Here is a 13,891-nt window from a genome sequence, read left to right on the forward strand (position 1 = left end):
TCGCTTGTGTCCTCCAACATGTCATGTCCAACCTAGAGCTGGGGAGAATGCGTTCAGATCCTGCTCCCTTGCTGTGGGCCTGGGTGGTGTTGCAGTTTTATTTACAAGGATGCTGTGTGTCCAAAAAGTATTTTACAAGTTTGCTGTTTCTGCAGTTTTGGCCTGCACCCATGTCTAGTTCAGTCTTCAAGGTCGCTTTGTTTCCAAAACTTGGGATATACCTGCTTAAGGGTTTTTTCCCATGATTCTACAAGTCATTGTTCTTCAGGAGTTTCCCGCTGAGTTGCTGTTTTGGTGGGAAGGGTATTGGAATCTTAAGTGATACCTGTCTGGCTTCAAGTGAATGGCTTGTGAACCATCATCAGGAGTTCTACCCTGTGTGGATGCTGTGTCTGTCATTGTGGGTTGGCTTCTTTTGATGAAGGATGATTGGTTATAACTTGCACTTTCTAAATAGCAGAAGGTAGAACTTAAGTGTAGATGTATGGTAGGAAAATGGCTGGAAGTGCTTGTTACTATCCCACTTTACTAAGCAGAGAGGGGTTTGTGGTTCAGCAAACCAGGGTGATGAGTGGTTGACACAGCTGTACTCATTTATGAGTGTTTATTGCCTGTCATTGTAAAGATTTCAATTATGTTTTTATGGCTTGGCTTCTTATTCCTTAAATTTCAGTGTTTTTTTATGATCAAATATGGTAATTTAGAAAAAAAAAAAAGAAATCATTACTTCTGTTCTGCGAAAACATTCCATGGAACCAAAGCTTGTATTTCAAAGCTTTACTGAATTGTATGGGTAAAATTGATCCTGTACTGTAGGAATAAGAGTTGAAATGCTCAGTCTTTTACCTGTATTGTAAAACCTGGAATGGTTTTCTGTTATAAAATAATTGTCTGTCATAGTCAAATGTTTGTTTGAGGATGTTTTGTTTAACCATTTCTAATCATGTTTGGACAAATTATTGCCTTCCATGCCATTTCTGTTGATTAATAAAAACTCTTTTCTCTCTTTTTTCAAAAAGGCTTGCGACACAAAGAAAAAGGAAACATGGGGTGTATGTATCTTTATTGTAGCAATTGATCTGGATGAAGTGACATTTACTTTCACTGAGCTTTTGAAAAGTATAAAAATGAGGTAAGTGAGTTTAAGTGTGTGAATTTAGATTTCAACAATTAACTTGTCAACATTTTTATAAAGGGCATGTTTTTAAGGCATAGTGAATCTTTGTGCATATCAGACTAGTTGATTTTACAATGAAAGTTACTTATGGAAATTATGAATATATTGGTAAACTAGACGTTGAGGCAGCAGTGATAGTTGTTTGATTCATCTGTGGTTGGCTCTGGTTGTATCACTCATGTCATTGTTGTTCTTGCTCTTCCTAAAGTACTCATCGGTTCAGGTCGGTGCAAATTGCACTTAAAATATTTCTTTCTTTCATTCTTTCCCTCTATGATGATTTTCCATAAAACCTTTTTCCCAGCATTAGGCTTAGGCTAAACCAAGAAGTGTGGAAAAGAAACATTACTCTTCAAACAGTTTACCAGCATGCTGCTCTTTCTCAAACATTTTAATGCCAGGCTAAACTTTGCACTTTCATATACTCTTTTTGCTGGGAGTGTGTTACTGTTCTATTGTATATTAAGTTCATAATACAGAAATTAAGATTATAGTATCTGCTTTTAAGGTAAATTTAGGTGGGAACAGCAACCTTGTGTTACATTCATCTAAGGAAAGGATTCCAGTGCCATCTGCCTAGGAATTGTGCCATGTGTGGAAAGCATGTGCAGGAGCAGAGCCTCTTGATGCTCCAGGGCAGGAGGCCAAGTCCTGGCTATAACCTCAGGCTTGGCTATAACCTCAGGCTTGGGCCAGAATATAATTTTCCTTGAAGTCGTCTGTTATGGTTAGACTTTTCCATGCCCTCTTCTACCCTCATCTCCCAGAGCAAGGTCAGGTCCTATGTTTTGACTTAATCTCTTCAGTGTTGACTGCCTTGGAACTGTGTGAAATCCAATTGCATTTGTGCAGCAATGTCCAGAGTGTTCCACCCTAGTTCCACAGACCAATTGCGCTGAAAAGTGAGAGACTTTTTGCCTTAGCGTTTCAAAGAGTAAGCTGTTACTCTGCTGATCGTGATGCAATACTCAATTGCTTGTTAGCCCTGGGCTTTTTCTCAGCTATAAGGTCAAACTGGCAGAGATTGCTACTAGTCATTCTCTAGAGCCTTCAGATATATTGGAAAGATCTTTTATTCCATCATAAACATTCTTAAATGAGCTTTTGACTGGTTTTGTATCTTGTCTTTAATCTGACAAAGATCAAAAAGTCTCTCAGAATATTATATTCCCATAAAGGATCAAAATATATTTGATACAATTGAAATAGTTGAAAATATTTGATAGCTTCCTCCTCTTTAATTTTTGCAATTTGCTCATTTTACTTATGAATGTAACAACATGCTTCCTTGGTGGCCATAATGTTACATGGATGACTAGGGAGAACTTTGATCCCTTATGTAATATTTCCAAAGGGTGAAGATGTCCTGTTGAAATACTTGAAATTCTGTATAATTCAATGCATTCATCTCAGTTTTCATTCCTAGATCTTTCTTTAGCATGGATGGAGCCAAGGTTCATGTTCTTAGAGTAGTAGGAGCATTTCTAAAGCAGAACAGGAGAGCAGAGGTGTGTGCTAGATATTTGTGGTGTTACCAGCAGCGCAAGAACAAAGGTGTGTCTAGTTAGAAAATTCTGACTTACAGAGATAATATCTGTGCTAGGCAGGAAAACTTTCTTTCTGTAGTAGAGCCTGTATCATGAGATACCTCTGAACAGTATTCCTACTGTCTGGAAAATGTGAAGGTGGGGCTCAAGGTAAACAAATGTTTCCCAAGGCAAGGGTTCAGTCAAGTAGTAGTAGTAAGAACGTGCTGGAGTCTAGTGAAGTAAGGCAATGAGTTTTCATGGAGATGTGTTTTTATTTTCTCTTTTTTAAGAGCTATTTCAGAATACTTGTTTTCACAAGTTATGAAAATGTGTCATCTTTTTTTTTCCTTTTTTCAGTGTAGGCACATTTTTTCAGTTTCTGAAAGAGGTGGATGTTAACATGGATACTGTAAGCACTAAAGTTGATAGCACTGTATCAAGGCTGAAAAAGAAATACGATGTATTATTTGCACTATACCACAAGTTTGAAAGGTAGTGTATGCTTTTTTCATTTTGAAATTGATTTCTTTGTCTGTCAACATTTAAGTATTTGAATTTTTCAAACTGTGTGTTATAGGAGCCCATTTAAACTGTGTGGGCTAATATTTGCAGAACAGTGAAATTGAGCTGTTTACATGCATTAAATAAACACCTCTTACATTTTACTCCATAACTATCACAATGCTGTGTTAAACCAACCCCCTTGTTGCAGTACAAACAGTAGTAAGACTAGCGTGACAAGTGATTACTACTCACTTTAAACTTTTTACAGATATAAAGAGGATTGGTTTACTATCTAAATATTTTTTTACTTAACATTTTGCCTTCCGACTCACAAAAGACTCTCAAATATCTCTTAAATAACCTTTGAAAGGGGTAGGAGATCACCCTTTGGTAGTTTATAGAATGAAGGCATATATATCCTAATTTGTTTTTGCATAAACTGAATTTTTTTATTGAAATGCTATGTACCTAGAATAATTGGGAAGCAACATTACACCACAAGGCTTGCAGTGGTACTGAAGAAATACTAAAGATTTTTAAATGCCCTTTTATAGTGTGTTTTGTGCAGCTGTAGCACACTTTACTGTATTGTACAAAACACCGAGTAACAATGTATGTACAAATCTTATCTTTCTGTCTGGAAGAAAGCAATTTTATTTTACCAAGTTAAAATTGTTTTGCTGTCTAAGCTTTGACATAAATATGCAAACAACAACATTTCAGGCTTGGCAGGGCTATAGTTGATCTGTTGTTAACTGTTGAGTCAGCTTTTTGTTTTAAAGTTAGAAAAATGTTTTGTGAACTGATGTCTTTTTTTAACTACATTCAAGTCAAAGATATTGCATAGTTTGCTTACAAAAGCATGTTCAAAAATAAGAATTTTTTTATTTTCTAGGACTTGTGGCCTTATTTATCTGGAACAACCTAGTAGTGAGTAAGTTTGATTTTTCCTAAATTGCATTTGTCAAGATAAGATGTAAAACATGATGGCATGTTATCTTTTAACCCTTCAGGACTGGCCTAAGTTGTAGTATTCTGTGTGTTTACTTTAGATTTAGTGTGGACTTTGAATTTCAATGAGATGATGGGAGATGCAGAAATTATATATATGTTACATATATATCTCTATGTATGTGATTTATACAGGTTATGCATATTATATAAGTATATTCTTATAAAAACATATAGAGTGTATGTATATATAAGTAGATAGGTATCATGTTGTCTTTATATATATTTTTATTTATCTATCCCTCATCCATGTAGTATTGCCACCCAATGGCATATATCTTGGCATGGTGGAAATGAACATTGGCATGGAGAGTGACCTTCTAATCACAGCAACAAATGAGTTACTAAGAGATGCCTTAACAGCCCCCCAGTGAGCTTGAGTTCATTCTGGGGCTGGAGAGTAGGGCATTAGTCAAAGACCCAAGAGAGGACAGCTCAGAGCAGTTGAATTGTCTACATTCAATTTCTTTCTGAGGATGATACAGATATTTCCTGATTCTTGAATGGCTTTACAGGGACTTAAGTTTTTCAAATGTGTAGTCATAATTACAGAGGGAATGGGATGAGATTTTTAGTAAACTTAAGACCATGGGAAATGTTGCATGTTGTTAAATAGTTCCATAGACAGAAGCATGTTTTCAAACATTGTAGTTTAAATTATTACAGAGCTATCAATGCAAAGTTTTTTTGTTTCACTGCAGGATTTCTGCTGAACTCAGTTCTGTATTAGTCCTAAAAAATTACTGGATTACTTTTTTGCTGGCAAAAGGTGAGTTTTGGTTAAAACACAGTAATTTTGATGAATATTTTTGAAGTGAGTGTATTTGCTTTACATGTCCAACCCGAGACTAGTATCATTATTACAAATAAGTATTGTACCAAGCCAGAACATTTTGATTGCCTGGCTTTTGTAACTGCTCAATAATATTTCTTTATGTACAGTTTGGCTGTTCTTCTCACTGATACACTTTCTGTATATAAACATATATTTAAGCTTTCTAAAATTTCTGTGATTTTTTTCCTTTTTCTTTAAAGCTTGCTGTTCTGTATTTAAGTCTATTCTGAGGTGCTTTGTAGTCTGCCAGCATTTTAATAATGGATAATTACTTTAAAAACTGACATATTTTCAAAAATAAGCTTATATATATTATAAATTATATTTAATAAAACAAGTTTAATTATAAGGTATTATAGTAAGTCTCTGAAAGCATGTCCTTTGAATGCTACAAATCGTTCTTGAGAAGTTGTAAATTACAGTTAATGTTGAGTGATGAAATGTTTATAGTGGTCCATGGAGTTCCTGTCTCATTGTACTCCTACTAAAAGAAGTGAATCATGTCTCTCAAGTGCTGCTTACTTCAGGTGTGTGTTATCAGTGAAGTGTATGCATCTCTGATATCAAAATCAGACTTGGATCAGCTGAGTTTTTTGGAGCTTTGTCACTAAAATTCTCCAAGCGTCAGCATAAAGCAAAACCCACAAAAGATTCTTTAGCTTGCCTTTTCTTGAGAACAAAGAAAGTTGAAATTTACTAGAAAATAGTTGGAGCTGCAGAAGAGCCTGGGTGATGCTTGCTACTTCTGATAGAAAATAAATACAAAAGTTGCACGTGTAAGTAGAGCATGGATAAATTTGTGCCTGTTCAAAACCACTATCAACTTCCTGAATTTTTGTGGCAATGCACGCTATCTCAGGATGGCTCTGTAGATCTTCTCTGGCATATGAGTCATAATTTGGGAAAAACTGGAATTATGCAGCTCTGAAAGTGCTCTTCATTCTATTACTTGTGTGACTTTTAAGTAATTTCATAAAAATTTGACAGGCTGAGCCTACAGTGTGACAGCATGTTTTGAATTCCTCTTCACTGTGTACTAGCAGCTCCTGCTTTCTGAATATTTAGCAACTTTAAAAAAGCTTGCATGAGACCACAGAGAAAGAAAGCAGGGAGGAATTACACAGAAGTAAGAGGTTATTCTTTTACAGTAAAAAGAAGAATGAAGATTGAGCACTGAGGGCAGGGTTTTGTACACAGTAATTTTGTTTGTGTGTAGGCTGTCTCTAAAGCCATGAACTGAAGTGCCATGAGTTATAAAATCAATAACCTTTAAAGAGCAGCGGCATCCTGTATGATACTTCCTGAATTCTATTTTTTATGTTTTACTATATGAACTTCCAAATCTTTGTTTTGCAGAATTACTTCTAGAATTAAGTCAGCCATTCTCAAAAAGGTTTTCTTTACCCTTTTAAATATTTGCAGGTAAAGTGTTGCAAGTGGAAGATGACCTGGTGATTTCTTTCCAGTTGTTACTGTGTGTCTTAGATTATTTTATCAAACTGTCACCTCCTGCTATGCTCAAGGAACCATACAGTAAGATTTTTTTTGTATTTCTCATTCAAGTAGAAAGTAAATTTATTATATTTCTATTAGCCGTGCTAATATTCATAATTAACATAATTAAACTTAAGCTTATTGAAATGCATTTCTTTTTTGTTTTAGTCAAATTTACATGATAGTGAACTTGAATTCAATTACCTGAATGTGTCAGTATATTTAATATAATTTTTGCTATGTCCTCTCCCCGTACTAGCTGTTTAAGGACTTGTTAAAACAGCAAGTCTGAGTTGGTAAAAGAATTCAGGTTCTGGGTAGATTATAACTGAGAACTATTATTTATGTTAGCCTTGAGATAGAAAAGGGAAATGTGGTGGTATCTTACTTTATTGGTGTAGTGGACTCTTACTTTATTGATGTTTAACAGTATGGCAACAGCAGAAATGTATAAGATACTGGACTGTACAGATATTTAAAACAAATACGCAGTAGAAAGCAGCTCAAAATAAAAGAGTAGAGGTAAAATGTAGACAGCTTTGCTTTTATTACATCCTGTTTGCTATTGCAAGTGTTACTATTTTAAGTAAAAATATAATGAGTCTTCTCTATAAAAAACTTCTATTCAACAGTAAGCTTTTACCCATTAAGTTTTTATATCTAAAACCTGGAAAACCTCACAAAAAAGTTAAAGTAAATATTTATAGAAACTTTCAAAGATAGAATTCTATTTGAGTTAACTATTTTCTTCAGCAAGCTATGGAATTAATATACTGAAATATTTGGAGCCACAGGAGGATGTGACTCAGCTTTTTAGTAATTAGTTTATCCTCTGGTGGGTTAAGATGCAACCCTAGTATATTTAGCTTAAATCTATGTGCTTTATTTCTTTCTTTGGTAACTAAACATATACCTAGGTTGTAATGTCATACAACAGATAAGGTATTCACTACTATATTCTTTAAATTCTGTATTTTGGAGATATTTATCTGACCCAGTGATTATTTGTTGCAGGTAAGGAAAAACAACCTTGATCTTATTCTAATGTGAATAAAGGATGGACTTGGGAAAAGCAGATCCCTGCTTTCCTCCAGTATTATTTTGAATTTAAATTTGTCATTCCTTGTAGGACAGACATATGCTGCTGCTTATTTCAGGTGTTATAAAGCAGATCCTTTTCAAAAACCACTGAATTAAAACTACCTGGTTTTGAATTGTGTTCACACTGATTTATTTTTTTGTAGTGAAACTGTGCAGAATAGGAGTTCATTTTTAGAAACAGTTCGGTTCTGTGCATCATACCTTGAAAAAGAATTCTGCCACTTGAGACTGAATTGCAGATATGAGTGTCACTGTCCGAAGTGCAAAGCACTGGGTTTCTAATGTGAAGCTGTGTATGAACTGTCAAACAGCTCTGCATTCTTTGAGGAAAATAATGTATTGTTCAAACCTTTGTGACCAAGAGGCTTCATGTTGTGATAAATGATGTCAGGCTTTATGATCTGACTAAGACTGAGGGGATTATGATGCAGCCACCTCTGCAGTGTAGTTTGTCAGGGTTTCTCAGAACAGTTGTCAAATGCAGATGAAGTTACAAGTGAGAACAGCATGCTGATTACAGTGTTAGGTTTAAACCAACACTATTTAATCATATTAATGTATGTTATTAATATAATTCACATATTTAAGACACCTATTTTGAGTTTAACGAAATGAAATATTTTTACCTCACAATATTAAGGTTTTTTGATACTTTCTTCTAGGTGGACTTGTTTGTTTCTTCTTGTGTGTCTGGGGGTATTTGGGGAAAGGAGGAATTCCCTCCAGGACCATATTTCAGGTTCCTACTATCACTTAAGTCCTGGATTGATTTATTGATCTTCAGCTTCTTGTTTCATACTTCTTTAAAAATAGAAAAATAGTTACTCATCTGTGAAAAGATAAGGCTTTCCTAGCTTTGCAAAACAGATTCTCAGTTAAAGCTACTTGGAGAAAGTGCTGTTACATTCTGTGTAGACTGGCTTCTTAAAAACAAAATGTCCAAATACTGATACAGGAATTTAAAAATTAACTTTCTTTTTGTATACATTTTCTGTAATGAAGGTTTCTTACCTAGCTGAATGGATGAGAAAGAAAATATATTTAACGGGAAGACCTGAAAAAAGCATATAAGAAGTAGCATCTTCTAGGATTAATAACTTGAATTTCTTCTTTCTTAAGATGGCTCTAACCTTGTGATGGTTGTGAATCTCTTTGCAGAGTCTTCTGTGTCTGCAGTGACTGTAAATGGTTCAGCTCGCACTCCAAGAAGAGGTCAGAGCAGGAGTTCACGCACTGCCAAGCAGCTTGATACTGACACAAAAATTATCGAAATCCTTTGTAAAGAGCACGATTGTAATTTAGATGAGGTAATGCCTGCACTTCAAAGTCTGATAGATCTTGCTGCTAGACTCCATCTGGAATATGTATTTATTTAAATGGTCTTTTTTTAAAGTGTCATTATTTGGGCCAGCTTAAGTATTCTGTCAAGTAGTTACCTTCAGTAGTGAAGGTATTTTACCATTTTATAGTTTCTCTAGTCAGTATTGTAAAAAACAAACAAAAACCACCCAAAACAAACCCTTTGGTATGGGTGATAATTTTGCCAGGGTAACTGATTTGTGAAGAATACAATATGAAGTTACAGGCTGATCACAGCATGTAGCATATGGATGCAGGGCTGCTCTGATGGAGTTTCACAGCTGCATCCCATGATGAGAAAATGTATGCAGAAAGCACATTGCTTCTGTGGAAGATCTTAAAAGACCCCATTCGCCTTCCCCTCTGCTGTTAAATCTATTTCTGTGTAAAAAGGACTGATTTTTGAATATCCAAATGGATGATGGAAGCAGAAATGTGAGAGGTCTAGACAGAGTGCAGTTCTTTTCCAGTTTAATCACTTAGTATTCCAGCAAACGAATGTATTTGGATGCGTACATATCACTGTGTCTTGTATGTATAGCAAGTTTTGTTCTTGCTGTATTGAAAACAAACCACAGTGCATTACAGAACTGTCTCAGTTTCTTGATTTAAAGATGTGAAAGCAGTGTATGCATGACTGACTCTCTACTTTGGAAATGCTACATTTTTTCCTTTTGTTTTTTTTTAGGTCAAAAATGTGTATTTCACAAGCTTCATTCCTTTCTTAAATTCTGCTGGTATTGTAGCTTCCAATGGACTACCAGAGGTAAGTGGAGGAATTTAAGACATTGTGATGGGCAGACCCTGGCTGGGTGCCAGGAACCCACCAAAGCGTCTTTTAACTCCTCTCTGCAGAAGAATGGGGAGAGAAAATATAACAAAAGGTTCATGGGTATTAGATTGCTCACCCAGTACCATCACTGGCAAAACAGACTCAGCTGAGGGATGTTAGTTGAATTTATTGCCAGCAAAATCAGAGCAGGATAATAAGAAGTAAAATAAATGTTAAAAACACCTTCCCCCCACCCCTGCCTCCTTCCCAGGCTCAGCCTGCTCCCCATCAGCAGTGCCAGGAGATGGGGAGTCACTTTATCACATGTTCCTGCCACTGCACAGGGAGTGGAGTCCTTCCCGTTCCAGTGGAGGTCCTTCCTACAGGAGAACATCCTCCATGAACTTCTCCAACATGAGTCCATTCCACAGGCAACAGTTCTTCACAAACTACTCCAGTGTGGGTCCCCCCCAAGGGTCACAAGTCCTATCAGGAAGCCTGCTCCAGTGTGGGCTCCCTCTCCATGGGTCTGCAAGTTCCTGCCAGGACCCTGCTCCAGCATGGGCCTCCCACAGGGTCACAGCCTCTCTAAGGCACCCACCTCCTCCACAGGCTGTGGGTGGATCCCTGAATCCCCATGGACCTCCCTGGGCTGCAGGGGCACATCCTGCATCACCATGCTCTGCACCAGGGGCTGCAGGGGAATCCCAGCTCTGGCACCTGGAGCACCTTCTGCCTCTCCTTGTCCACTGACCTCCCTGTCTGCAGAGCTGCTCCTTTCACATACTTTCACATCTCTTTTCTCAGACAGCAGTTGTTTCTGTGTAATTGCAGTTGTTTCCGTTTTTCCCTTCATAAATATGTTATCACAGAGGCACTACTGTAATTCCTGGTTGGCCCAGCCTTGACCAATAGAAAGGGTCAGTCCTGGAGCCATCAGGATTGGCTCTGGTGGACATGGGCAAAGCTTCTAGCAGCTTTTCACAGAAGCCACCCCTGTAGCCCTCCCAGTTACCAAAACCTTCTCATGCAAACCCAGTACAGACAGTCAGCTGTGTTTTACTTCATGCCAAATTGCTTAAGATACCCTTTACTTATCGGTGGAGTTCTAATAGGTTCTTCTAAAATCATGTGGCAAAATGAACTGTTTTTTAGGAATGTGGGCTAGCAGGGAATCCAGTATTCATAAAGTATATTTAGCCTATACTTTTAAATTTAATAAATTAATCTCCTGAGGCTAAACCAGGCTTTGCTCAAAGCAAAAAGCTTTTACTCCAAGCAAAACATAAGAGTTGCATATCCATGACCTTGCTAAGGCCAGTCATCTAAAATACAGCTATTACAATACAAGGTCTCTGAAGTCATTCTATAAATGCTTAAAGTCTTAAATTACACACCTTAATTTAAATATAAATGAGACATGTTATTGTAGTGTTGTTGGAAAGATATCCAGAAGATTAGTCTCAGTTTCACAACTTGGCAGAGTTTTGACTGCTGTGTCTGTGCAGAATTACTTTCATCTTGCTGAGCTGTTGCCTGGATGCAGCAGGCTCTATCTTTGTGCAATTGCATCCAGAGTGCATTTTAATAGGTAACTTCTTGCAGTGTGTTTACATTCATCATTATTAAAAGTGTAAGTTTAGCTGTGTGTCGCCAATAGATGTGGTAACCTGAAAATAAGCAGCTCTGAAGCTGATCAGAGCAATGAGTCTGCAGGGTTCAATCAAATGTATCTTCTGTTCAGTGTCATAGTGTGTTGGGTGGGGAACAAAGTACAGGACTCGCTGAAGATCTTAATCTCTTCCTAAATTAATTCCAGGGTATCAGTAGCCTGTTTAGACTTTTTAATTTATGTGTGTATGTATAGCTGGGAAACCCTATATGAACTTCTAGCCAGAGGTCATTATACAGCTTATTCTCAAACCAGAGGGTTTTCATCCAAGACTGCTCAACTTAAGCACAATATCAAAATGTAAGCATAAGACTTGCTGGTGAAACTTTTACAAAAGGATGCATTTGAAGAAAAAATCGAGTCACATGATCTTTGCTCCCTAACCTTGAGTGCCAGAGCAGAAAGTTAGAGCTGTATTTCAGAGGTAGTTGGTTCATGCATGTAATCAGCTAACCAAAAATCATGGATGAGATCATCAGTACAATAGCTAGTAATGTAGTACATTTAAATTGACTTTGATAAAAAACTACCAAGCTTTTGAAAAATTGTAATGTTCCTTCCAGAGCAAGAAAAGCTTCTGAGGCTTAATGTTAGTATTTTGTCTTTTTCACGTGTTTGCTGGTCTGGCTTTATGCACTAATGAATAGATTGATACAGAACTCTTATTTTTGACTGAAGGTTTCTTCCAAATTAGCCCAGTGTAGCCATCTTGTCTAAGAGCTGCTGTTTTTTTTAGAAATTTATGAAATACTGAAATATTTTAGATGAAAAGAACACATAATCCATTAAGAAGATAACAAAAAATGAAGATATAATTAAGTTTTTAAATAAAAAGAATATTGATAATAGGAATTGAAATATAATCTTTGGTTTAATAGATAGACCTAATCTCAAAGTTTTAATTGTGAGATCAGTTTGGAGCAAATCCATTTGGCAAAGGTAAAGAAGAAGGTAAGGAGCAAAGCTGTGTAGGAAGTATTTGCAGCTTTCTCTCTTGTGAGACTGAGAGGGGACTAATTTGTGTTCATATGCATTGTTGCCTGTTTTCCTAGCAGGAGTTTGCCAGAGCACAACATCATTTAATAAGTTCAGTGGCTTAGGGAGCAGATAATTGAGGTGGCTGCATACTTCTGCATGAGCGCAGCAGCAGATTTGGAGGGCCAGATAAAAAAATTGCAGACTTCCAGTTAATGTTAGTCATTCAAAGTAAAAAGGAGTAACTAAAAACATTCAGAAAAATCCAATAAGCTTCTCCATGCAAAGTGAAGTCATATCAATCTGGGATTTCTGTCAATTAAGAATTTTTTAACAGTCACTTAAAAAACTACAGTGTGGCCATGAAATAACAAGTCTATTTTTGTAGCAATAGGCATGTCTCTTAAGAGCTACTCCAGTGCAGATATATTAATATAAAATGAGGAAACTCCTATTGAGGTAAAAAAAAAGGTTTGAGTTTAGGCTGTGTTGTCCAACCAGCAGAGACAGGGACTGATTCAATTGCCCAACAGCTGTTCTAAGAGCAGCAAGCATTTTACATTTCCTGCTCTTGGAGACAACCCTTTTTCTAGAAGAAAGATTTAAAAATGTGGAAATGTTCGTTTGATTTGCAAGTCTGTTTCCTAATCCAGTTGTTTTTACAGTGTCAAGACCTACATTTCATTAAAAAAATTCTTATGATCTGGGATTGTTTTCTCTTATAAACAGTAATTTTCCTCTGGGTGTGTTTCAACTGTTGTATAAGAAGTAACTTTGTGAGGTCCAAGGTCATTCTTTTAGCATTTCAGCATTGCAGTCATGAAGTAGAAATAACTTATGTTATTCAGTAGATTGTCGAACTTGTTCCTGTATAATAAATTCTGTGTTTTTTCAATGTCTTTTTGAGGTTGAAGTTATCTTGAAACAGTATGACGAGCTCTATCTCAAGAACAAAGATATAGACGCGAGACTATTTCTGAATCACGACGAGACTCTGCAGCCTGCTGTCATTGCATGGTAATATTTCCATTTACTGCTTTCATTCCATAACAGAGAGTGCAAACTTGTGTTGCTCTCTGCCCCCTTGTGGTATAAATGGAGATCTCTCTGTCCTGTTGACCTACTAGCTTAGTAGTTCAGCTAAAGCACCAGCCTTGCTTTACGTCATCACTTAAATAATTAGGGAACATATGACTGTGACTGCCTGATTTGGAAGCTCTGCTCTAACACTTACTCTGTGCAAGGCCCTTTTCATTGAGGGAAAGCTGAGGAATCATGAGGAGGAGGCATATCATTCTAGCTGATTAGATGTGCCAGAGGTGATGTTATGGCTCTGAGCCAGCTGGCACTGAATGGTTTGGGTGGTGGATGCTCCATCCCTGGAAACATTCAAGGTTAGGCTGGACAGGGCTCTGAGGACCCCCATTAAGTTGAAGTTGTCCTTGGTCATTGAAGCTGGATG

The 13,891-nt window shown here is 36.8% G+C and overlaps 1 protein-coding gene across 1 annotated transcript in view; it reads left to right on the plus strand.

Moving 5' to 3' along the window:
- Window positions 1–13,891, plus strand: part of RB1 (RB transcriptional corepressor 1) — a 71,294-nt gene that overhangs the window by 8,801 nt on the left and 48,602 nt on the right. The window contains exons 2-9 of the mRNA XM_031056820.1: window positions 1,020–1,132; window positions 3,064–3,198; window positions 4,106–4,144; window positions 4,923–4,990; window positions 6,479–6,589; window positions 8,810–8,958; window positions 9,699–9,776; window positions 13,337–13,446. Of these exons, the coding sequence (XP_030912680.1) occupies window positions 1,020–1,132; window positions 3,064–3,198; window positions 4,106–4,144; window positions 4,923–4,990; window positions 6,479–6,589; window positions 8,810–8,958; window positions 9,699–9,776; window positions 13,337–13,446 (803 nt within the window). The remainder of the gene's footprint in view (window positions 1–1,019; window positions 1,133–3,063; window positions 3,199–4,105; window positions 4,145–4,922; window positions 4,991–6,478; window positions 6,590–8,809; window positions 8,959–9,698; window positions 9,777–13,336; window positions 13,447–13,891) is intronic.

Source organism: Geospiza fortis, unplaced genomic scaffold (genome assembly GCF_000277835.1).
Source record: "Geospiza fortis unplaced genomic scaffold, GeoFor_1.0 scaffold194, whole genome shotgun sequence".
NCBI classification, from domain to species: domain Eukaryota; kingdom Metazoa; phylum Chordata; class Aves; order Passeriformes; family Thraupidae; genus Geospiza; species Geospiza fortis.